The 27,452-nt window shown below is 36.9% G+C and overlaps 2 protein-coding genes across 6 annotated transcripts in view; one reads left to right on the top strand and one right to left on the bottom strand.

Moving 5' to 3' along the window:
- Positions 1–27,452, top strand: part of LOC129765420 (centrosomal protein of 135 kDa) — a 97,125-nt gene that overhangs the window by 47,808 nt on the left and 21,865 nt on the right. The window lies entirely within an intron of this gene.
- LOC129765421 (uncharacterized) lies at positions 3–27,406 on the bottom strand. Of its 3 annotated transcripts, none has more exons than XM_055765740.1 (5): positions 26,911–27,406; positions 1,674–2,066; positions 1,445–1,604; positions 518–1,382; positions 3–341 (listed from the first exon to the last, which is right to left on the bottom strand). In XM_055765740.1, the coding sequence occupies exons 2-4, from the start codon at positions 2,057–2,059 to the stop codon at positions 519–521; spliced, it is 1,410 nt and encodes a 469-aa protein (XP_055621715.1). In that variant the 5' UTR covers positions 2,060–2,066; positions 26,911–27,406; the 3' UTR covers positions 3–341; position 518. The 3 variants fall into 3 exon arrangements, with proteins under 3 accessions (XP_055621715.1, XP_055621714.1, XP_055621716.1); XM_055765741.1 differs by having other exon boundaries at positions 4–341; positions 574–1,382; XM_055765739.1 differs by having other exon boundaries at positions 3–1,382.

Raw genomic sequence — 27,452 nt, 5'->3', positions numbered from 1 at the left:
TGAGTACCTCTTAATATACTTTGCTTTTTATTGTCACATCATTGAATTACTCTATTCAGTCGGTATTGGCATTTAATTCACATAGTATATTATTATCTTACAAATATTTTACAGTATTTTGCATCTATGGCACAATCACAATACTTATCCTCACACCTGTTCGCACTTAGTGGTGCGCTGAGCAGTTTCGAAGTATGAGTTGGTCTGATTGTCGTGATATCCGTAGTTAAGTATCGTGAATGTCTCGAAAGTGGTTCCATATGTCAATTGCTCTTCAGTGTTTGGTAACTTAGTACTCTTCTGGCGATGTAGTCCCGAATCCTAATAAGCTCATGAACCACCTGCAGAAGGAGCACAATATGTATGGATTTCGTTATTGGAGTTAAAGGTGTTATAATTGAACCCAAATACCAGCTTAAATTCAGGTTTCATGCTTTTAAAAACTGACCACAATTAGCCGACCAAAACATTGATTGCCCATAGGAAAAATTAGATTTTTTTTTTCTGTTAGACCTACACTACGCTAAGAAGTTCCCAACTTTGATCGATACAATTCGTCTTCCGTTCAAGTACCTGGCAAGTCCGACGGCTGGAGGTTGACACCCAATAACGCCGTTCTGATGGGGAGCGTCGTATGGTGTGTATCCTGGACGACACACACAAGTGGCCGCACGTATTTTGACTGGAGTTTTCTTCGGCTCTAGCCACTGTCCTGGACCACAAGGACCACGTGTATAAAGCTTAAAGCATTGTTTATTTATATCTACCATGTCAGGTGTACTATCACAAGCACTCTTGGAAACATTGTCTTCGGAACAGGATTGATCCAAATTGTTTATTACACCTGCACAGCCACAAATTCCGTTGTACGAAATACCATCCAGCGAAGGTCTGGTCGTGAAATCAAATACAACCACCTGATGTAGGCTACAAGGACCTTGAGAACCTATTCGGTAGCATGTCTTTTCCTTAGGGAAGTATAGCCGTCCCTTTTCGCAAGGATTTTGTATGCAAACGTTTGAGTCTATTATAAACGAGCCTTGATCACATGGCCCTTGCGTGTATAGCTTATAGCAGTAGCCATTTTTCCACAGGACGTAATTTTCTTTACATCGACACTCAGCCTTCATATTGCTCACCACCTGTTGGCCTCTTCTATCGGCTATAATGAATGTGTGTCCAATCGGACATGGTCCTATTGTCCCCAACTCGTAACACTGACTGGTTTCATTGTGAAAATGTGGTAATCGTTGATGGCAGGCGCATTTCTTCGAGGGTAGAAACAGCTCGCCCGTTCGTGAACACGGTCCTTTGGTGAAAAACTCATGACAAGTTTCCGTTTCGTCGTGAAAGTAATTGCTGAGTTCCCCAACATCCTCGCACTGAAAGAGAAAATATAGTGAATTTTAGATTGAATCGCTTGCGTAGAATACGATTCTCCCACCTTGCACTTTGCAATCCCGTTGTTATCCAGACTAATTAATTTCCCTTTGGTACAAGGTCCTTTCGTGTGTAATTGGTAGCATTTGTTATCCTGAGGCCAGTAAATCATCCCAGCATCGCAGATTTCTGTCGATTTGCAAACTCCCCAGCGTTGCTTTGGTCTGGAATTAGAGAAATAAAACAACTCCTGAAAAGGATGGTCTCCAAATTATCGTAAACACTTTTTTTACATGGCACTCTTCACATCGGAATCCGCAATTGGTGCGAAGTATTCCCCGAAATCGCAGGGCCCTCGTTCGAACAATCGGTGGCACTGCTTGGTTATGGGGTACTGTGCGGTGCCGGGTGGGCAGCGACATTCAGCCGTCGATCCATTGCTGGTGGAGCCTACCCCGACTGGACTGAGCTCCATAGTCTCGGGGCATGGGTAGCCGAGCTGGAATATTTTGAAGCATTTTTTCAATGGCGGCCAGTAGAGCAGTTGCCACCCGCCAGGCTGGGTAGCGCAGGGATTTTTGTTGGGATCACTCCACGGCGGTGGTACGATTGCGGCCAGTGCCGATGACTGCAGGTTGTAGAATGTCAGGATGCACACCCAGACGGATGCATGCCTCATCACAGATCTGGAAATATAAGTGTAAAACCACAGGTAATCGATTTTAATGTTGACTGTACTGCCGTTCTACGCATAGTTGTCCCATGTTACTTTTTTACAATTTTCACTTTTCTTCATAAAATGTTGTTTTTATGCATAATCTTACGGAAAAACACAAAAAATATATAGTTTATTCCCAACTTTTAAAAAAACAACATCAAGCTCAATAGTCCCATTATAACTGTCCCACCATGTATTTTTCGTAGATCCATATCGAATAAGTCGGTTCAAGTACAAGAATTTCATATCACACTTTCAGCAGGCCTAATGCACTTTTTCCAAATTTTTTTGTACTGAGTGGCACCATCTTTTTGGAACTACAGTAGAACCTCGATTATCCGCGAAAGCGGGTTCCCTAGTAATTCTGTAGACCTTCCCGAAATTTTCCAGTGGGTGGCTCTTTTGTTTTGATTTTCACATTGTTAGTTGAATGCTTTCTATATTGATGGACCATAGTTTTCATGCGGCCTTCAAATGTCCAAGGAATTTTGGTATCTCTAGGAACTACTCGTTTTCCGTAACTTTGTCGTAAAAGTTTGCCAGTTTTGGAAGCAACGTTTTTATTCCGCTGTCAAATGCTGCAACATATGTCTTGCTTAATTTACAAAATCCGGATTGTTAGCGTTACGTAATTTGTGCACGATTACACTCAAAAGATTTCATTTCTATAATCATATGAAAAACTTAGAAGAAGCCAAGAAAAAAAAACTAAATGGAAAAACAAAAGAAATGTGATTGAAGACAGAGATAAATTGTGATTGAAGAGGCCGATGAATGAATGCTATCACTGAGCGATGGGCAAGAACGCTTCGCGAAACAATAAAACGCCAATTCGAGCAGATTTTCAAATTTACTCTCAGTATTAATATGCACTATTGATTGCTCGCTGTCTAGAGCGACACTGAAACTTGCTGAACATTCAAGTGGTTTTCAGTTTCTCTTGGCAAAATTACATTTCTAACGCTATGAAAAACACTCAGAACGGCAACAGAAAATCTGATCCGAATCGAGTGTGTGGTGGGGTGACGGTGTCGACAACAACTGCTGCGGAACAAATTTTCACCTCCAGTTTTCCACCGAAGAACGCAGCTCTCACCACTGTAATAAATTCTTCACCTTGGACTTGAAGCGCTGTTTTTTAACGCACTTTTAACTCTGAAACAATGCTCGAATTCACGAAAATTAATTGATCGATCGTAAAAAGTTACCAATAAATCATTAACGAATTTTTAGTCATCTTGCTAGCGACCAGATGACAACGGCAGCGATGCTTTTCGAATTCCTTTTTCAAGACCGAGAGTTTAGTTTAGTTTTACAAAGTGGTCTTCTGTACGGCAAGAGACGAATGAACTGAGAAAGTCTGGGAGTCTTCGAAATACTCTATGATTCAAAACATCACTATCATTACATCAATAAACCCGAACGCTCCCGAATTCACAGATGCTCTCTTCCAGTGAAAAATATGTAAAATCAATTTGGTGTTTGTTACTTCAAATAATTCTTTTGTCGAAAGTTTTAGTGGCTATAAAAAGGACCAATGGGTTTGCGTGGTTTTTTAGAAACAATTGAAGATGAGTGATTCATTATTCATTGTTGCTATCGCGAGAAAAATAAACGAGAGTTGTGTCCTTATGCGAAATATTAGCTCAATCGGACTTCATTTACTAGTGTCGCACAGCCGTTTGAGTTTGAGTTTTTTTTGAAAACCGAAAAATCACCCATATAAAATTGGGGTTTTCAAAATCAAAAAATTAAATTTGATACCAATTGTCTTAAAATTGCATGAAACGAAATCTACTGTCATTTCGACGAAATTTTTTTTGTCAAAGTTCGACTCTCTGTCGTTTTTGGTCATCTCGAGTTTTCATACGGGACATCCTGTAAAATGTTTTTTTTTCATGATAAAATCCCCTATGCAAAATATTAATTAAAACGGATTTTATTTACTAGTGTCGCAAACGTCATAATTTCAGTTTTTTGAAAACCGAAAAATCACCCAAATTTGAGTTGAAATTGGGATTTAAAAAAAAATTGTTTTAAAATTGCATGAAACGTCGAGATTCACTGTACAACCAACCGCTGGAAGGTGCCATTTGGAAAGGCTCGTTGCCGTCTGGTCGCTAGCTGGAAGGATGAATCGAGAATAACTTGTTTATACTCGATAAATTGAAAATGGGTGGAGCTTAAATTGCAACATTTTCTCTGTCCACATTGTCTGTAGAACGAACACTGAATTTGCTATTTCTATTTAAAAAAAAGTGTCCTGTTTATTTATTTTGCACCCTTACTGTCAGACGCAGTCCTACATTCAAGAAAAAGCATAGGTAATGATTTCTCAGGTTTTCGTTATCATCACAAATATAAAATAGTTTAAAATAAAATAACACTAGATCGGCCAACCGGAAAAGCCTGCTGGGTCACCTTCGGCTTGCGGGCCGCGGTTTGGGTATAACTGTTTTAGATGAACGAATTGAGGGCACATCACTATACTGAATCACAAAATTATTAAACTGCATCAATTGTTCAGTATCCAAGGAGTGAAGCAGCATAATGATCTTATACGATAAACTCGATGTAAAAGATAAGTATCTTGAATTATGAGTTATGGTGACATCTTTCGAACAATGCTTTCCTAATGAGATGCACGTGTTGGAGGATTGTCACAGCTAACGAAAAAAAAAACACAATTGTGGCATGAAAACATACAAAAATTCGCTTCTTCACTTTTTGTGGCAATCGGAACGTGTGTTACCAAGTGTGAAACTATCACTTTCGATCGTCGATACAACAAAACGATTGCCACATATTATCAGGTGAGCCCCACCGGGTTTTATGCAATTGGCGAAGGGCTAACATTTTCCAATTTCGCTATTTCTATCGAGGTCAAAGCAGTTGAAATTAACAGAGCAAAATGTGTCAATAAAAAATAGAATTTTATCAATGCCGTTTTGTGTGAGTAAGAAATGTTTTTTGTCTTGGCTGTTCTGATTCTAAAGATGATAAAGTATTATTTTTTGCTGTTCGATCATCAATGACGTGTTGAGTTTTGTTGTTTTAAATTACTTCATTACCCTGTGCCATTTCATGACGAGATAATTGACCGGTAAACCGGACTATGTGAAATGGTTTTACACCAGCTTTATCGGTGGTAACACCGGTTAACAATAGAAAAACGTGATATACTAATCGTGATGATGGTTAAGACTTTCGAAAGGCGGCAGGAATGAATCACGCGGTGGGGATTTTCAAAACCCACCCAACTGTCGAATGCTGCAAGAATGTTTAATTGTGAGAAAAACGAGAAACGACAGTCGTTTGCGAGAACGTGGCTGGCGGATCGTGGGTAAAGTCTTCCACCGGGAGGTGTTCGTCCGGTTGCACAAATTGCTTTAATTTATTGACTCAAAGGTGTTTATATGCACATTAACAACGGCATGATACCAGCCGTTTGTGTTCTTCATGTGGCCACATTTACTGCGTATGTATGCAAATTTAGAGGAAGGATTGATCAATCCGTGTAAACAAAAAAACGGGACGTTTTCTTAGATGATTCTGGCTAAATTCGCTGATTCACACCGACTGATTTTGTTGTCAAAATGATTTCATTTATGTCACGAATTTTAATAGAATTTTTTTTTCTATAGATGAGATGATTGCTGTTCGAGATGAACGCAATTAAGCAAATCAAATAGAGAATTTTATTCTCGTATTTGAGAGTTCATTGACATTAGTTTTTTTCTTTGCTTCAATAAAAGTGTGTGCGAGTGGGCATTGATTACCAGTCTTTGGAACGTGTGACGCAAAACAAAGCGAAGATAAATATGAAACAAAGAACATAATTGAAGTTAACCACAATGTGGATGCGGATAAATATTTTAAATATATTCGTTCAAGTTTAGCCTGAAGTTACTACTTTTAACTGTTTTTTTGGTAAACAAAAAACTATTGTTATTTTCATTCTAGAAAAACGGAAGTGAATTTTCGAAGATAACTTCGAAAAGTTTTGACGCTCTCATGTTGGCGATTGTCATCGTTTCCAATCGTTTACAACAATCACGCTCTCATACTGCTTTTTCCTCTTTGAAGACAGTTATTTCTTCTTTTCATCCATTCAAATTATTTCGATTTGCTCCTCTGTAATTTCGTTTAATTCACACTTTTCAATGGCACTGTTGTTTCAACTTTTAAGAGTAAATATGGCGTAGGGCCGCATAATTTTCGACTTCTGTTATGCTGAAAAATAGAGTAAATGTAATACCTTTCGACGCATGTCTTTACGTTATTTGAGCCGGCTTCCATTGTTTGGATTGTTGTAATGTACCAAAAATGTGGATGGACGGAAAGAAAATTTAATTTCACTAACTAACAATCAGACAAATCGTTCTTCATCTGAGCATTGTGTATTTTTAGGTATAGTGGTTATGCAAAAAATCCTAAAAAGTTCCTTTGTAGATCGACTGTTTCCAATGCGTGGAATAGTAAAAAGACACCGGTCAATCCATTTCGAAGGTGGCAATAGTTACGGGGTTGCCTTATTTGTACCGTTGACTTCAATGATCTCAAAGCAAGCGTGGTTTGCTGAAAAGGTACACTACCGCTTGGTTTGGTATGCACTAGCAGCAGCAGCAGCAGCATGTAGTGCCTTGCCTGCATCGTTTTTCGTCTCCCACGGTTCAATGCGATCGAGGGCAGGAAGTATGTTTTAATGCATTGTCATAAGTATCCAATAATAAATGTGAGTCGAGGGCTTTTTGAGTGTTTTTCGTGGCACAATAACATCAATATATCGCTGGTGTCAAAGGGGCATTAGTTACAGGCTTTGCAGCTGGAAGCTGGAAGCGACTAGCATTGTCAAACTTCGCAGTGATTTTTGTCTCTCATAATTTTTTTTTTTGGTAATTTCGTTCCCGTTTTATATGGCAGTAATGTAGCATGAATGTTTCACAGAAAGTTCGTTTTTTATATTATTGTTTTATTGGCACAATACTTATGAGAGGTTAGTTTTATTGTCAAATGAAATGGAAAGCCTTGACATCGAACACTATGTTGTACAGTAAAACCTGTTTTTGTGCGGTTTTTTGTGCGGTGTATGAAAAGAAGCATATTTGACGAAGTTATCGTCAAATCCCTATCCCCGGACACAGCAAACCTTTGCCTGTAATATAAAGCGGCCCATAGACGTTCAATATTATTGATCAATAACATTGAATATTGCGCCATAATATTGATCGTCTATGGGCCGCTTTAGATTGAATGAGACTTCTGGTCCTATGGGTCATAAGATAAATGATGTCTACTCACTGCAATAAAATGTCCGGTGTTATTTTGCTTGGCAGTATGAACTTAGAACTGTCCAAAACCGTAATCTGGCCCCGAGCGGTTTTTTTTCATTGAAAAACTTGAAAAAAAAACAGTATTGATTCCGCAAGCTGTTCTGTATGGTTTCACCTAGATTGTGGAACACGAGTCACTGTATGTTTGACGAACGAGATCACTTTAGAAGATTTTTTAAAAGTGTAAAATAAACACATATCGGTTTTTGAGCACTGCAAAATGAACTAGATGTTCCTATTAGCCATATGAAAACAGAAACCCTACTCTAATGACCTTTAGTTAGCATATATTGTGATTAGATAGAGCCTCGGATTTCCGTTTTGGTCTGGGGATTTTTTAAGATAGTTCCTTCTAATTGTGCTGGTCCACGCATTTTGCTGGATATGCACTCTAGGTATATTTGTTGTGTTATTCGGCATCGGATTCAAATTAAAACAATACGATTGTAACATCATTGAGACTTCATCTATACAATGCGTTGCTAAGCGCGAAACCCGAGAAAGGAATCGCCCAATTGGAGCCATCTTTATTTTGTTGTATTCGTCTCTGCCCGTAGATCAATGTTATGGAGAGAAAAATTGGAAAATTTTCTAAAAACTCTGAACGAAGATCGGAAAATTGTATTCGCATATGTTTGACAATTACAGTGAAAATTGAGTGTTAGTCCATTCGATGTTTGTGCCAACGAAATTGATCTTTGTTCGAAAGTGGAAATGGATTTTCAGGTGAAATAACGTACTCCTAAATCTTCTATCTATATAAATAAAAAAGGAAGGCCAAATATTGGTAAGCGGAAAACCCTAGGAGGGAATGGTCCGGTTCGAGCTGGCTTTATTTTGTTGTATTCGTTCCTGACCGTAGATCAAATTTATGTTATGGTTGAAATTTTTTAAAAGCTTTGAGAGAAAGTTCGAAAAAATCAATTCCTATGTGTTCTACCATGACATCGTTGTCAGCTCAGTTGGATTTCACGTTAGCGGAATTATGCTTCGTATGTCGTAGTTGTGAAGCGGAAATGGCGATATATTCGCAGGTAGAATAAGGCGCTTCGAAAATAAAAATTATGAATGAAAAGTTACTTTTCTGTATCAAACATCTATTCCATGTAACGGAGAAACATGTTATTTGCAAGTGAATCGAGGATCTTGACATAAAATTGTGTCTGATATAAATTTATATTTCAATGACGAGTGTTGGTGGAAGTAATAGGAAAATTATAATGAAAGAAATTGTAAAGGGTCAATTAGAAGATCAAACAGTGGTGAGTTCTGCGATTGAACCCGCGAACGTTCGCTTAGTGAAAAAACTTGAATGTTCGAAAAAAATCAAATCAAAAAAATATTTTTGGGCGGGACGAAGTTCACCGGGTCAGCTAGTTTAGAATAGTGATGGTTTCAATATAATAAGTTTAAAGTGGTGGTCTGGTTGACTCGACATCATTTTTGGGGGACATCAAAAAGGCTGTCCACGAAGGTATATCGACAAATGCGGAGGAACTACACCGTATGTTTAATAAATAAGGGGACTTTTTTTTTAAATCATGGAACACGAACGCCATCTGTTGAACGTTGATAACATTAGAAAGGTAAAATTATTATTAATGACAGTATGTTTTGTGAATAAAAAAAAAATACAAAATACAATGGAACAAAAAGTAAATATTAAATTTTGTTTCGTGAATTGAACATACTGTGCATGAGCATTTTCCATCAATTTATCAATTATGTTGCAAACATTAGTATCGACAGTTGTAGGGAAGGTTCTCAATTTTGAAACTGTTTTCTAAAAATACACTCGGGAATTTTACACCAATCAGCAATTCCAAATGAAATCGACAAATGACAAAACATGAGTATTTTTGATTCGAATGAAAGTGTGTATTCCGTTTGGGGTAGATGAAATATGGGTTTTCCACAGCAATTGGGAATTTTAAAACTTTTTAAAACTATTTTTGACGAAATTTGTGGAACATCGAATTTTTAGGAATGTGATTTGATGTGATTTACAAAACAAAAAAGGTTATTATCAATCTCCTTCTAAATGTAGCCATTCTCGAAATATTTAAAAAAATACTTGTACTTTATTGTCTCTTTTATAGTAAATAATCCCTTTTAATATGTTTGTCGTGTTATACCATCATGTTCATGAAATTTTATGAATTTGCTTATAATTTCCAACAACTTTTCCAAATACATCATCATGGTTCATTTTTTGACTCAAGCGTAACTTTTTGAAAGGGCGTATCGATTTGAGTAAGAGAAATCTTTGATAATTTATATCTCAAAAAAACATGAGTCGTACCGAAATAGTGTGTTAGAAAGGGTTATAGAGTATTGTTGGCTTAATTTGAAAATATACACTGAGAAGAAAAATTAGCACTCTTTTTTTTCACAAAATAAAATTTTAATTTGTGATATTTAATTTTTTCATATAAAATAGAAGTCATGTAGAAAATTTAAAAAATGGGCCCAAGATGGTAAAACTATTTTTGACGAAATTTGTGGAACATCGAATTTTTAGGAATTTTCGAAACTTCGAATTTTTGTATATTAGCAATCATTCTTAGCCACAAATTATGATTCCTGATGTGATTTAAAACAAAAAAGGTTATTATCAATCTCCTTCTAAATGCAACCATTCTCGAAATATTTTAAAAAATATCTCTAATTTATTATCTTTTTTATAGTAAATAATCTCTTTTAATATGTTTGTCGTGTTATACCATCATGTTCATGAAATTTTATGAATTTTCTTATAATTTCCAACATTTTTTTTGATTGATTGAAGTTTGTATTAAGATAAAAAAGATTTTTTAGTTTCGCTACGTTTTGTATTAACCCACATGTCTTCGAATGTTTCGTAATAGTTTGTGATTAAAAATGACTGCTAACACACAAAAACTAGAATTTTCGAAAATTCCTAAAAATTCGATGTTCCACAAAGTTCGTCAAAAATAGTTTTACCATCTTGGGCCCATTTTTAAAATTTTCTACATGACTTCTATTTTATACGAAAAAATTTTAAAAAACACATATTTTTTGATATCGCAAATTAAAATTTTATTTTGTAAATAAAAAAAGTGTACTAATTTTTCTTCTCAGTGTATATTTTTTTTCAAATTAAGCCAACAATACTCTATAACTCTTTCTAACACACTATTTCGGTACGACTCATATTTTTTGAGATATAAATTATCAAAGATTTCTCTTACTAAAATCGATACTACCTTTTCAAAAGTTACACTTGAGTCAAAAAAAGAACCATAATGATATATTCGGAAAAGTTGTTGGAAATTATGAGCAAATTCATAATGTTTCATGAACATGACGGTATAACACGACAAACATATTAAAAGGGATTATTTACTATAAAAAAAAAACAATAAATTAGAAATATTTTTTTTTAAATATCTCGAGAATGGTTGCATTTAGAAGGAGATTGAGTTCGTCAAAAATAGTTTTACCATTTTGGGCCCATATTTTGAATTTTCTACATGACTTCTATTTTGTATGAAAAAATTAAAAAGAAAAATTAAAAATATGTATTTTGTATATTGCAAATTGAATTTTTATTTTGTAAATAAAAAAAAAGAGTACTAATTTTTTTTCTCAATGTACATTTTTTTCATATTCAACCATCAATACTCTATAACTCTTTCTAAGACACTATTTCGGTACGACTCATAGTTTTTGAGATATAAATTATCAAAGATTTCTCTTACTCAAATCGATACGCCCTTTTCAAAAGTTACGCTTGAGTCAAAAAATTCCCAATTGCTGTGGAAAACTCATATTTCCTCCAACCCAAACGGAATACACACTTTCATTGGAATCAAAAATACAAGTTTTTTAAATCTGCATTTTTAGGACTATTTCATTTGGAATTGCTGCAATGCAAAGTATCCATTGTTGACGTTTTTTTTTGTAATTACCCTTTGAATTGATGAAATGGACGATAGGTATCTCGTATTGAATATCTTTTAGACGTTTATAAGTGCTACATTTAGAAATTTTTATGTACGCGGTGTCAGGGTGGCCGCTAAACTCAACCAAATATGTATGGGCAGCGACCGATTGATCGCTAGAAATGTCCATGTTCTCAATATCTCCTCTCTTAATACAGCTGTACGGAGCTAGTTTCGCTGCGGTCTTCGAAAACGGAAAGAGCGGTGGGGCACCTGGACAGTTACAGGGCTTGTTGTGGGTTGTCGGATTTTCTATCAGTGATGCTGCTATCCAATGCTGTGTCGAATTGGAAATTAATCTTCATGTTACTCGCTTCCGCCTACACATACCTCCTTTGTTTCCGACTGCTCTTTACCTGCACACTTTTGGTCGCCATCGGCATAGACTCTTTTTGGCGCTAGGGCAGCATCCGTCTTTGTGGCCCACCTGACCATATTCCTCATATCGATTCTTTAGGGAGAAACAGTCCTTGCACCACAGTTCCAGCAAGAGGCTGGTCCGGCACTTTGCAACATAACCAGTGTGGCACAAAAAATGAACCGATTTAATCTACAGATATGAAATATTCTCTTTGTGATATCGGAATTTCACTAAGTTTTTATGCACATGCTTGTATGAAGTAAGGTTGTCTGCTTGATCCTTCAGGAGTCGCTCATGGGCCTTCTTCACTTAACAATCTTCGGTCTCTCGATCTTCGATCAAACCTCAATTATAGCTATGCTCCTTCGTATCAAGACTTACATATTCAATTCCATTTGAAGAACAATCTCTAATATGTTTCAATCGCTATCACAAATTAGATTTTTCATGGTTGCAATAACAAGCGCCTGCTCAAACTAACGTAGACTCCCTTTTTTCAATTTCTATGAACATCTATGAACATTAGTTTAAAATCAACTATTGTGGTTGCTTTTTGAATGCGCCTAGGTGTTAAAATAAGTAGCCCTTTTAAAAAATAGGGAGTTATGCGACATTTTATTCAAATTTTTTTTTGTTCGTACTTCGTCAGCATTCCTGGTATTTTATCGAATATCATTTTTTCTTTCAATTCGATCTTATAAACGACGAGAGGCAATCCATTTATGATTCCAAAAACAATCCTTTGCTTAACCCGTTTCATGCCAAGCGTTCGAAAAATCGAACAGCAACTTCGATAATATTTCATGCCTTTGGAAAGCAACCATATGGTAAAGCTTCGGCATCAAATGAGAGCTTAGTCTATTATCTAACATGAAGATTAATTTCATTCGAATTTGTATCACCAATCAGAAAAATTGGCCAAAACCTACATTTTTGTTCCTGTAGGAGGTTCAATGAACCATTGAATTGAACCTCCTACAGGAACAAAAATGTAGGTTTTGGCCAAGGTTTTTAATTGGCGTCTTTTTTGATTTTTTGTCATTTTCCGGAAAACAGAAGAACGGAAAAAAATAATTCTTGAAGATTGGGGTTTCTGTAACGCCAATAATCAAAATTACACCAATGGCTTTTGTTAAAAAAAAATTTTTACAGCTTGGTCGTGGGTTTAGCATGAGAACTGAAGAAGTGAATCTGTTACAACGCAAAATTAAGTGCATCACTTTATTTTGAACACGTTGTAACCTCAACATTTGTGTTTCATTAGCAAGGAAAAGAATGGATGAACAGAGGTTTATGTTTGTAATCGATTTATACAATTGAATTTTACTCGAAATAGTAAACTCATCCCTTAAACGGCATATGATACCGCATGCGACAATATTCGTATCAGAAAAACGCATTAGATCAAAACATCTCAATCATATCTCAAGATGACCCGGTGAACACCAAACCCCACAAATCTGTGCCACTAAGTCACCATCGCCTTGGCACATAATAGTGAAAAGAGAAAAAAAAAATATGAATTGGATCTGCTAAAAGCGAATCTAATAGAGTGGCTAGCCAGCCGGGTAGGTGATGCCCTCCCTGCCGCACGAACGTTGGCGATGCAAGTGAGATGGGAGATGGGGGGAAACGTGCACTCAAACATATTGCACTATATTGGATGGCGCAAGCTAATCTTGTTTCCATCGTGGAAAAAGCTAACAGAACCGGTTTCCAAACCGAAACAAATCAGAGGTCGCAGTGTTTGTTGTGTGGATTTGGGTTTTAGATTTTTTTTCTTTCTAAGTGTAATTTTGCTTGTATGAAATATAATACGAAGTGAGTGTATCAAATTACGAAGTGCTTTTGTATTCTGTAATTTATAGCCGTTTAATCAGACGATAAAGACAACCACAAGTGACGAGGCAATGCTATGGAAAAAGTAAAGGTTGTTGTACCCGTGGCGGTGAATATCTCTGCTGTCGCGTGCTAACCGACCAAAAATTCAACCTTGAGATTGAGTATTTATGAAATATCTATTCACGCAATAAAATGGAAACAAAACAAAATTGTTGTCGCGCTGCGAAACCGCGAAAGCAGAAACGTTCATCGAACAGTGAAACTTGAGTCGCGGTTTCAAACAATATCAGGCAGCACAACAACAACGAATAAAAAAAAACAAAGCTGCGGGCCGCTAATCGACAGCGGGTGTATTTGTTTGCCTTTAAGTTGATTTTTCATTGTCATGCTACAGGGCTGAGTAAATTGTCACAGCATTCGTCCGTAATATATGGAGGTATATGGAGAGAGAAGGTGCAAAATTGTTTACCCTGGTAGCCGATGCGCGCGCGAGTTATGCGACAACGTGGCTGGAATTGAATAATCGAATCCTGTGTTTTCATCCGCGTGGCTTCCTGCTCGCAAACCTCATTGCTTCCGTCGTTTGCGGTCGTATGCTACATATTTTGTTTTGTGAAATTTGCTGAAATGTCGATATTTGAGCAATAAGTGAATTTCGGTTGGGATTGAGAAAATGTTTTTTTTTCGCAGTGTGATTTACGTGAATATGATGTACGCTATTCACTTTTCAATTCCTAAGGAGATTGTGTTGAACATTGTTGAGCCATCGATTGATCATTAGATCTACATCGAATATACATCGAAAATACATCACGAATGATTTTACGTCATGTCGCTGAACTCTATGACCCTATTGAGACATGTTCTGATACTCACTGTCACATCCTTGACTTAGATCAAGTTTGTAGTCAAACCGGGGATCCGCAAATCTGATTGTAATATTATCATCCTCCCGAACTTTTTGTGTCTCCAACATCTGCGACAACAACTTCGTTGAAGAAAGCACAGAACTATCTATCATATGCGCAAGTCAATTGAAGTCAATTAAAGACTGTATTTGAAACATTTCTTTGATTAAAATAATAAATGAAAACAATCCGACTACCACAAGTTATGAAAAATTAGAGAGAAGAAAATTTGACTAAAATACGCCCAATGCGGGCGTGTTGACGTAGGACTATGAAATTATCCATTTGTATACTGTTTCAAAATGGAACGAAAATTGAGAATAAACTCAGAAAGTTTTTTTACGCAACAATTTTGCATTGACGTTATTTGGATTCGTGGGATATTCGGGTGGAATAAGTATCAACTTTTCCATATCGAATACATATTCTGTTTTACGTACATGTTTTTTTCATATAGAATGAAAGAAATTTGTACCAAAACTATGTCTGATAATGATTTTATATTATACTGATGGAGTTTTAGCTGAAATTCTACAAAATTTATAGCTACGTTAGGGTTAAGACTGCGTGTTTTCATCACGCTTTCTTTCTACATCAGACATTTTTTTTCTTTAAATTCTTTACAGTTTACAGTTGCGTTCGGGCTAATCTAATAAAGAGTAAATTGTTTGTCGTTATGAAGGTTTTGAACACATTTGTACAATGCGATTAGCTGAATTGGCAGTTGTAGCGTGTTTCTCCCCAGTATGCTTTGTGCTACGTACCCCTGGGATGAAAGTATGCAAAAATATGAATGCTTCCTATTTCCAAAATTCAAACTATTCGAGAATTGTGGTATCGTATTCAATTTGGCATCAATCCAACAAATTTCAGAGAAGTGCCTTGTCAATATTGTCAATAGAGGGTTCTTGAAAATTCGCTCAGTAAGCGGATAAAACCGTTTTGCTATTCCTCTCTTCTACCAGCTTAAAGAGATATTGTTAACCGCTCGCTGGCTGGAGGAAAAGAATAGTAAGCATCGAAGAATGATTTATTTTGTATTATTCCCCCGTTGCAATAATCTTCCAACGGGTGGAGTTTATGTTGTAATATTTCCCATCTCACTTCGTCTTCGGCTGATGGTAGTGGTATATAAATATCGCGCCTCGTTAATTACGAGGTAGGAAAGCACAAAAATGCAGCGAACAAATATTTGAGTAAATGAGATTGCTTCCAAATTTTTGTTATTTTAAACTTTTTAATGATTAGGGAATTGTAATGTATAGGATATTAAACGAATTTTAGAGAATTCACGATTCGATTAGTATGCAAATCATTAAAATTTTTAAATTTAGTCAGATTTCAGCTCGATTTCAATATAATCGCCTTTTTTTTCTTTTTCATTCGAGTAATTTTTTTTTTGGGTTTTTGTGACATTCTGATAACTAAGGTAACGTTGATAAGCTCACCATAAGTTAACTGTAAATATTGTTTAGTTTCTGTATAACAGAATCACCAGAAATTATTTTTATCAAGACTTCCAAATGATTTTCTAACTATACGGGATAAAATCTCCCAGCAGGGTCGTAATGGTGAAATGCAAGGTCTCTCGATAATAGAATTTGAAATTGAAATTTGGAAATTGGCATTGCTTTCATAACCTATGATAGTTTTGAACTATCCACAATTGGCTGTTGGTCCTACTAATATTTTTTTGAGTCAAAAATTAAATTTTCCGTGGAAGAAAAAAATATTAATCTGCATATCTAGTAACCACTAATAAAAGTACATTGTATGTGTAACGGTCTTGATATGTGGGGAATGTATTTTCAAAGAGCAACAATGTGAAAATTCTGCATAAAAGTGTTGAAAATCGATCTTATGTAACATCATGACATATCGAAACCACTTCCTCGTTAGATTGTAAATAGCGTTCAAAACGCTTCAGGGAGCGGTTGATCGGAAACAGAGAATCCGACAGTAAACGTAAAGACAACCGAGGCGAAATGTAGTACTCTGGGTGATGGATCAAAATCTGAACCATTCCGTGCGTTGTGTGACCAAAAAGGTTGAGATTGCATTGTCTTATGTCAAAAAAGTAAAGAAATCAGTAAACCGTTTAATGTAGTTGAAAATCCGAACCAAAACGTAAAGAACCAATGCAAAAACAAAAGCACGAAAGCACTTTATGACGCGATGTTCGTCCTTTTGAGATAAAAAAACTAGAAAATACCACCCGGTTGAAGGTGGTGATGTGCTGAACTATAAATATTACTTTTATATTCGTATGAATGTTTTTTAAAAAAATAGTGAACGTAATTGTTTCCGTGCATACCATTGATATTTTTCAATCAAATGTAGCGAACAATTTGAATATATTTTCTCATTTGTATTTCAAATTTTAGCTTATCTGCAGTGCCGTTAAGTGTTGACGTTGAATCTTCGTTTGGTATCCATTTTTGTTCAGATCACTTTTACTTTGTGAGTTATACTGTCACTTACAAAGTTCTAACTCTGATTCTAATCGTTTCGACAGAACGTCAGTGAAGGATGAACCTTTCTAACTCATTCCACTTTCAATAAGAAGTGTCTAATAGACTGTAATTTCGAAGACTAAAAAACTGATATTTGTACAAATGTTGCTACAAGTTACGAATTTTTAGACACTCAATAAAATTGCATTAAAATAATTGTTTTCTCATTAATCATTTTGCAGAGCACAGTCGTTTTGCTTGGTTGATAATTTAATTACAAGCCACGACTATAATTAGTTAGTTGTTAGTTTTCAAGCGTCTGAGCCCACCCATCATCGGGCAGTTGTGGTGGTTAGCAAGGCAAAAATGATGCGCAAGGCTAGCCGGTGTTGGTCGCCAGTGATGCAGAAATATAAATATAACGCCTTTGAGATGGGCTACAAACCATGCCGCCGAGATCGGCCTCGGACGGTCGCTTGCAGCCTCCTTGTTTACCAAATAATTGCAAAATTGTTAATAGTGGAGATCAACGAGATGAGGCCGCAACAGTCGACGGTTAGCCCACCCAGCCAGCAGCAGCAGCTGATGATGGGCCAATGTTATTGTGTCTTCGTTTGCGGACGCGGTACGCCCGCGAAGCCGAAAGTATGGCTTCGTAGAAGGCTAGCCACATCTCAGCGGCTCGCAAAACAGTTGAAAGTAAATCGTGCATCTCGGCGTTGCAGGCAATGAAACCGATAGCTTAAGAAATGAAAAGTGAAACCAGCTATACTTGCGAGATACTAGTCATCGCGAGAATTGACTGAGCGTGTACAATGTTGGATTCGTTACAAGAAGAAACTGATTCGTAGTTTGTTCGTAATGTTATTTTCATATACACTTTTATTTCTGTGTTACACAACAATGAGGCTTTCCAAGTTTGCCTGTTCCATATTTGGCGGGAGCATTGGGATCATGCCCTATTATTAAACCGCACCGTGCCCTTTTTCTCTTCGAAACACAAACACACAAAAAGAGTTGTTTATTGTTGACACCTTCGGGAAACCCACATAGCACCGTAGCGTAATAAACCGCAGCTAACCAACCGTTAGTGTACGGTAATGGTGAATCAAAGACGCGCAAATTTGATGTAAATTTATTCTTACCATTTATCACGATTTTACGGCAACGACACTTGCGGTGATTCGCTTCGTTCAGCATAGATTTTGAATACCACTATCACTGCGAAAAGTTTATCGACCTCGATTGTGGTGTGCTGAGAGAGAATTTTGGGATTAGGAAACATGTTCATTTTAAACTATGTGGCGAAAAGGAAAATTTGCCAAACTCTGAATATTTAAAAATACACGATGTATGGTAACAAAAAATTCAAAAGAACAAGCTCATTTATCAAAACTTAATCCTTTAAACTGGCTTCATTGACTGCAACGCATTTGTGCCAGCACCTCGATCCAATTCTCGATACATTTCTAGAACACGATTTGTGATATGGTAAAATCAGAGCCCATTACATCGTTTCGGCTGCTGAGATACGTCAGATGGATATGTGGCTTTCGATTTTGGTTTCGTGGTTCTGGAGACTCAAGAAATCGCGGATGAAAATAGTATTGTGCGACGGTGGGTTGTTGTTATGTAGATCAACGGGATTTTTTCAATGATTTTCAACTGATATTATTCTTGCTATCATCTTCTTTGACATAGGATTTTGTCTTTCGGAAATATGTAGGGGGTACAAAAGGAAAAACGGAAAATATTTTGCATTTCGAAAACTGTCCAATTTCGACCGCTTACTACTTATTCACTTATGACAAAAATTTAGGTACTCACTGAAAAATTATTACAATGATTAAAATTGTACAAATAATAGTTCCATTATCGAACTATCGAACTGAAAAATGTCGAGCATTATCTAAACGAAAATCATACGTTGTGATTGGTCGATTGGTACAAGCAATATGTGCTTTCTCAGTCGTGTTCACTATTGTCAGTGCATTTACAGAAGTATAAAGTGCATTTATAATTGAGAACACGAAACTTTGTAATGACATAATCTTGATTTTCTGCTACGCTAAATCCCACGTTTTGATTTTTCCAATTTGTGCTCCTCCAGTTTTGCTGTTACTCCAGACAGCGAGCAGTGTATATTAATTCAGAGTGGTAAATTCAGAACGTTTTCTACAAATGCTCAGTTGCCATGGGTACGAATATTACTTGAAATTATAACGACGATTTAGATAGCCACAATATTTTCAGGCGCCGTTTAGCCAGAAATGAGCCTGATCTTGTGATGAAAATATGGCCAAGTGGCTTTAGAGCAATTCCAAATGCAATCGAATTCCATTCATTTTTTTTTTCTAATTTTTTTTATATAAAATAGAAGTCATGTAGAAAATTCAAAAAATGAGTCCAAGAGTGTGAAACTATTTTTGACGAACTTTGTGGAACATCGAATTTTTATGAATTTTCGAGACCTCGAATTTTTGTATGCTAACAATCATTTTTAGTCACAAATTATGAATCCCGATGTGATTTAAAATAAAAAAAAAGCTCTTCATCTATCTCCTTCTAAATGCAGTCATTCTCGAGATATTTGGACTAACATTTCTAATTCATTGTCTCTTTTAATTTTATATTTTTTTGTAAATTTATATATGTATTTTTTAATTTTTTTATTTTTTCATATATAATAGATGTCATGTAGAAAATTTAAAAAAGGAGTTCATGATTGTAAAACTATTTTCGGCGAACTTTGGGGAACATGTGGAACAAAATATATGTTTAGGAGTTACCCATGTTATATTTAGGAGTTTTAACCCACATGACCTCAAATATTTTTCAACGTAACTCCTCAACATATATTTTTACGATAATTATTTGGAAAAGTTGTTGAAAATTATAAGCATATTCATAAATCCGAACAAATGAAGTGTACATGTTTGCCCCAAAACGTGCGATCCCAGGGGGTCTGTCTTAAAGATTTTTTTGCGGTCCTTAATATGTTAACGGCGGACACGAGAGTTTGCTTATGCAATGAGTATTATAGTGCTTGCCAGTCAAAATACTTTCAGGGCTAAAAAAAATTGATATCAGAAGTGTAGGAGAGTTTCTAGAACATCACTCTTCAAAAAAGTTGATTATGTGTTGCAGTTGCAAAGAATCAACAAAGTTCAGAACAACCTTAGGGATCTCTACATCAGACGTGTTCAGAAACACATTCAGAGATATTAAAAAAAGAAACGGTGCAAGGTCGAAAACTGAATCGGAAAATTTTACAAACAGCTCCTTGAGAAATTTGGGAACAGAGCATCCACCTGGCCTCAAGCTTTCATACACTGCATCCACCACCGCAGAAATTCAAAACATTACTTATTGACTGTCGAAAGAAATCGTTCAGTGATTGGTTTTTTAACGTTGGTATTTATCTTTCTGGAATATATTGGGGGTTCAAATTAAAAATCTAAACATCGGTCGCGTATCGAAAAACGTCCAATTTTAATCGCTTATTGCTTTGTTATATTTTGTTGGATTTACGATATTACTAAAGGGTGTGTCACATCAAATTGCATCACGGAAAAAACGCTGTAGAAATTCATCCAGTAGACCGATCCTTTTGAAAATTTTAGACAGTAAAATAAAAACTATTAAACAACTTTTGGCATTTTCTTTTTATTCATACTTCGAGCCCAAGCCCGTATGCTCGCACCTTCCTCTTTCCCCCGTCCATAAGGTTCTGTACAACGTCAGGTTGTAGTTTTTTTTGAACAGAAATCCATTTTCTCTCGAAGTCCGCCTCCGATTTGACAACTTTTGGGTTCTTCCGAAGGGCCTGCTTCATAATCGTCCAATATTTCTCTATTGGGCGAAGCTCCGGCGCGTTGGGCGGGTTCATTTCCTTTGGCACGAAGGTGACCCCGTTGACTTCGTACCACTTCAACACGTCCTTTGAATAGTGGCACGAAGCGAGATCCGGCCAGAAGATGGTCGGGCCCTCGTGCTGCTTCAATAGTGGTAGTAAGCGCTTCTGTAGGCATTCCTTAAGGTAAACCTGCCCGTTTACCGTGCCGGTCATCACGAAGGGGGCGCTCCGCTTTCCGCAAGAGCAGATCGCTTGCCACACCATGTACTTTTTGGCAAACTTGGATAGTTTCTGCTTGCGAATATCCTCCGGAACGCTGAATTTGTCCTCTGCGGAGAAGAACAACAGGCCCGGCAGCTGACGAAAGTCCGCTTTGACGTAGGTTTCGTCGTCCATTACCAGGCAATGCGGCTTCGTCAGCATTTCGGTGTACAGCTTCCGGGCTCGCGTCTTCTCCACCATGTTTTGCCTTTCGTCGCGGTTAGGAGCCTTCTGAACCTTGTATGTACGCAGGACCTCCCGCTGCTTGGTCCGCTAGACGAATGAACTTGACAAATTCAGCTTATTGGCGACATCCCGGACCGAACTTCTCGGATCACGTCTAAACTACTTAACTACGCGCTTGTGATCTTTTTCACTGACGGAGCATCCATTTTTGCCGTTCTTCACCTTCCGGTTGATGGTTAGGTTCTCGAAGTATCGTTTTAGTACTCTGCTGACCGTGGATTGGACGATTTCCAGCATCTTACCGATGTCCCGATGTGACAACTCCGGATTCTCGAAATGAGTGCACAGGATTAATTCACGACGCTCTTTTTCGTTCGACGACATTTTTCCAAATTTACGAAAAATTGACAGTGAAGCATGGCCAACATGATCTATACACTCTTATCTGATTATAAGCGAAAGCTGAAGATATAATTCCTAAAAATTAAATTTCTACAGCGTTTTTTCCGTGATGCAATTTGATGTGACACACCCTTTACTACTACGAAACTATTCTTGCATCTGAACGAGAGTATACTTTTATGATCCAACTTCAGTTTTATTATGTGATGTAATATTCTCGTGATTTAGTACAACTGCACCAATGATTATGTGGATAGCGTTGTCGTGTGGTACAGCCTTATGCCCCAGATGGTTCAATTCCTGCTTGGCAATTTTGCAAATTTTTTTTTTTGTAAAATTTCAAGCTGACATTCGGTCTGATAGAAAAAGAAGTCTGCGCCATACATGCAAACATCCAACACTTTTAAAAAAACGTGTGCATTTGACGCTTTAACACCAGTAAAGGCATCTTTTCTGCCAACGAGAGTTTGGGTGTAATAGGTTAACGTTAATAACTATTTTCACTGTGAACGAGTTCTCATGATTTGCATACCAATCGAATCGGAAATTCTCTAAGATTTGTTTGATATGCTATACATTACAATTCGCTAATCTGTAAACGGTTTAAATTCATGAAAACTGGAAGAACTTCCTCTTTTCTCATACATTTGTTCTGCCGATTTGTGTGCTAACCCTACCCGTATTTCTAATGCTTATACTCGAACGTTTCTTAACCGATCAGAAAGGTGTTTGCATTAATTGATAGGAAATATTTCTACGCGTCTATAAAATGTTATTTTCATGAGATGAACAATTGAATAACTGTAAAATGTCAAGCGTTATCTAAACGCCCTAACTGCCAAGTTTTGATTGGCCCGATCTACGGTTTCCCCAAAACAGACTTCTAAATCGATGTACCTGTGGAAATCCGCTTTGCAATTATACATGCAAGTCGGGGGTATTATTGTTCCAATCGAGCTGTCTTTCCCTAACATGGACTTCAAAATCAATGTGCCTGGGGGAATTCGCTTTTTCAAAACATGCAAGTCGGAGGTATTTTTTTCCGCTGAAGTCCCTAGCGCGGACTTCAAAATTAATGTGCCTGGGGGAATCCGCTTCGCAAATACATGCAAGTTGGGGGTATTTTTTGGTGTTGAGTACTTTTGTACTCGCTTGTCGTTGTGCAGACCGGAATATGTTTCCCTAAAACGTACTTTTGAACTGAGAAGCCTGAAAAAATCGTCATCTCAGACACTAGAGGCGAATGAACGTTCGCTGTTCGAGAACTACGTAAACATGAGATGTGCAATAATTTCAGAGAAAAATGTAAAATACAATGATCGTTTGACAATTCTTCCGTTCACATATTTTGGTAGTCCTAGGCATCATATCAAACGTAAAAGGACGTCCATCAAATTTATTTGTAACGAAGAACATAATCTTTTACAATAATTTAGATGCACTCTAAAATAATATTCAAAGTGGTAAACAAGTGGATTGCATAATATAATTGCGTAGTTCTACGTCGAAAATATGCGGTCGTGTCCTACATACACCCCTTACAATTTTTTCATTAATTTGGCGATCGTGAGCGTACTTTACGAATCTATTAGTAATTATCTTGACAAATATTGCGAATATTTTTGAAAGCCGTTTAATAGAAGACATATTTCCACAAATTCCAACGCATAATACTTAACTGTAGTACAAACAAATACAAAAAAATCAAAGATTGATGTGTAAATAGTCATCGAATAACACAGAACTACTAAAATTGTAAATGTTGGATAGGATTATTCTTTCTTGCAAATCTTGCCAGATGAGTCATTACTGATTTTGAAGATCAAAAATATTTTTCCGTTAAAATTTCAATATTTTCGAGATAATCTCTTATTTACACAGAGTGGGGGTGAGAATGGGTCAAGCACTAAATTGAATTCCATGCCAAACCGATATAGTGATTGTCAGATTTGCATGAAAATTGGTAGTTTTACTCCTCATCGTACAATATTAGACCCGTATTTTTTTCATCATTTCCATTTTATGGTGGTCCGAAAAATTATATTTTCCCCCTTTTCCCAAAAATGACCTTTTTCTAAATTTCAGAACTTTTGAACTACTGGGCCGATTTAGTTGATCGATATATTTAATTAAAGCCAATGAGCAATTTTGTTTGAAAACCATTGTTTTCGTAATTAATGATTGTAATCGTTTTTCATAGCTTACATGGTTTCGGAACTAAGGCCATATTTTTTATATTTTTTCTTGAAAGCTGAGGTCTTTTTAACATAGCATATCCGAATATCAGAGAGGTGTTTTTTTTCGTTTTCGAGCGATTTTGCAAAGTTAACATGTTTTCAATTTTCGTTCAATATTCCTATGCGACTGGACAACATCTATGCGTCTAGAATCCAATTTTCCTGCATATGTGGTATTTCATGTGGCTTCAAATTGGTATATCGATCATCTGAATCGGGCCGATTAGTTCAAAAGTTATGAATTTAAAAAAAAAGTCAGTTTTGGAAAAAATGGGAAAAAATCTAAAGGGGAATTCTAACTTCTTTTTTTTATGCAATGCCAAGTTAGTTTACTCATTATAAAAAAAAATCATTATATATTTACATTTATATAAAATTCTAAGGCTGAAGTATCTATCAGTGAATTTGTTTCATTGACGAATTCAATATAATTGATGAAAGTTCTCAATAATTTAATTCTCTGGTTTTCTCGTATGTTGTGTAAAATGGGAATGGTCACCCTAATGATAAAAAATACGGGTCTAATGTTTTGCGATGAAGAACAAAACTAACACTTTCCACGAAAATCTGAGAACCACTATATCGGTTTGACATGGAATGGCTGTATCTTCTTCTGTAGGAGCATTGTACCACTGTGACCATTAGTTTGATCTATTGTAGTGAAAAGTGGCTGTACATAAACATTTCCATCGCATTTCTAGGTGGATTGACACTATTTTCGTAACTCAAATAATCATTCAAGACACTAGATGTTGTTAAGTTAACTTGAAATTTTTGAGAAATTATTACTAAACACAATTCCTAATAGAAAGTAATATTCACTACTTTGACCCATTGTCATCCCATCCCATCTAAGTGGTGAGATTGGATCAACTTTCATTTAATCGTAGTTCAGTGAAAAATTAATATTCATCAACAATTCCTTGAACACTTACGAGTGTTCATCATTAGAGAACATTTCTGCGCAATCAGAATTGTGTTTACTCTAATTTACGATAGTTATTCAACAAAAAGTTCGAAAACTACTCATTTTCACCCCCATCGACGGTACATCGATTATATAGTGTAACCCTCGCGTTCTTTGATTTGCTCATTTGAATGGTCCGAAAAACCGAATAACCCAAATTGGAAGGGTTGTTTTGCAAGATATGGATTCTTTGTATGTTGCTATGATCGAATTATTAGAATGAGTGTCCATTTTCGGAATGGTCGGTTTTCAGAAAACTCGCCAAATGCATTTTCACTCAACCAATTAATGATCAATAGCCATCACGAAATGATTGCACCTCGATGTGGGACGCGGTGCCTCCTTGTTTGCGAATCTAAAAGGTTTAATTTTCATTGAACCTAAATCTATCACTGATGGGAGTACTCGAAAACGAGCGTTAGGTTAGTTTACGGAGCATTGTCGAATTTCAATTGCAACGTCCAATTGCACCACGGCAATTACATTTCCTTACATTTCCTCCTGACACAATTTCAATCCACTTCGGAGCCCGCGTTGGTAACCGCAGATGCAACGTCGTTTCCCGAAGGAGGTCCATTAGCCGTCGGAACAATAATCATTACCGTCATCATCTTCTCAAATCGCCAGTCATCAACAGCAGCCACCCCACGACCGTTGGAGGTAACCCTCAGAGCGCTGTGTGATATTATGCAATTGCGCGAAATGTCATTTATCGACGATTGCTTCTCGTTACCTTCGGTAACCCTTTACTTCGGCAAATGTATCTTTTCCAGTGCAGTCACGACTCACGATCGAACCGCGACCATAGGAAGAGGATCTTCTCTCGCCAGTTGTGGGCGCTCTCCCTCACGTTTGGGAAAAACAAACTGAAGGTCGTCCACAAGTTACGTTATGGTTCTACAGTGTTTCTTTTTGACATTTTGCAACTGGAATATAAACAACGTGCAATGGAGCAAAAATCTCCTTATTTGTGACGGTATTTTTACACTCCCTCCAAATATGCAGTTTCACGCTAGATTTTTTCGCGAACTGAGCAAAAACTGGTTAATGAAATTTAAGACCTCTCTGCGCCAGGCAAAACAAGCCCAGAAGCTGCAACAGCAACAGCTACACAGCAGCCGATATGAAGTATGTTGCAGGTTGGCTGGTATCACTGCAGCATGCTTTTGACATGGTAGATTTGCGAGCGAATACCTTTCGTTTTTTATCCACGCGAGTTCGTTAAAATCTAAATGTAGGTTAGCGAGTTGGTCATTTCGCACCCTACTTTGGAACAGCACTCACACTGGGATTGAATAATAACCGGCATTGGAGACCTGTTTTGGGTGCTAGAAGGTATCTAGTGGAAACTTTGCAGCGGTAGAATCGAGCTTGTTGTACAAAGAACACTTGAGGATCAGGATAATTGCTGTTAAAATTATGACAGATGCGAATGTAGACTATATTTTTTTCATGGAAACTAATTCTTTTCCTTGACAAATATTTCCCATAGTCCAATAATATCCATCGATTATAATGATCGCCACGATACAAAGAATATAATGTAGTCCTCTTTGATCCGCTTCGAGCGAATTAATTAAATAAGGATCGGTAAGGTTCCGAGCAAAAAATAAAACACTTTGAACATCCGTAGTCAATTATGGCTGTTTTTTTGTCCTGCGAGACACATGAATGGAAATAATCAATATTAATTAGGGGCACTGCCAATTAATGGTTCTAGAATGATTTTAGAGTTCACCAAACCCTTCCTATAAATAAAGTCTTCGTTATTGAGATAATGATCAAAAAATCACTCTGTTCCGAACGAATAGCATGTAGAATTTTATTGTGTTCAGCAATTCGCATCATTTACATCCAGAATCGCTTATGAACAATGCGAAAGATCAAGGTCACCGACGGCGAAGACACGTTTTATGCCAGTTCCACGATTAAGTTAAAACGTGCGAACCAGGAACCAGCTTGAATTTATTCCAAGTTTAGTGCATACATTCTGGACAATCATAGTTTTTTTTCTACATAATTAATTTACGGTCCTCATTACCTTGTGGATGTTCTCCGGCTCAACTGGTGAATCCGTTCGAGTGAGCAGTGCTTCGCGAGTGCATACAATAATGCACCGCCACCATGCCTTATTATATCCCTGCGTCTATATTGCTATCAATTCTGTTGGGCCTTCAGAAGACACGAGAATGGGGCAGAACACAATTTTACCACCTACTCACTCACACATAACCGAATGCGACAGTCACTTCTGAACTGGACTCAGAGCACGAGGGCGTATGGATAGAACAAAGAAAACCTGTTCCAGGATACCATCAATCAACGCCAACAGGCTCGGAAATGAGTTGTTCTATGAACAGAATATCTCAACCATTTGTCACTTTGATGTGCAACTCGGGTATTACTTGTCTTCCAAAACAGCACCGTTCTTTCACTGACCATAAAAGATCTTTACTATTCTATGTGTTACAAAAAAAGCTTTAAGATATATCTCAATGGACATCGAGAGGTGTTTACGCGGCGATCGAACAAGAGAGACTAAATGCTCTGTTGTTGATCTGTGAAGAAGGTTTAGCTCGTTTC

The sequence above is a fragment of the Toxorhynchites rutilus genome, chromosome 2 (genome assembly GCF_029784135.1).
Source record: "Toxorhynchites rutilus septentrionalis strain SRP chromosome 2, ASM2978413v1, whole genome shotgun sequence".
Classification (NCBI taxonomy): Eukaryota; Metazoa; Arthropoda; class Insecta; order Diptera; family Culicidae; genus Toxorhynchites; species Toxorhynchites rutilus.
This window is presented reverse-complemented; position numbering and strand designations above follow the sequence as displayed.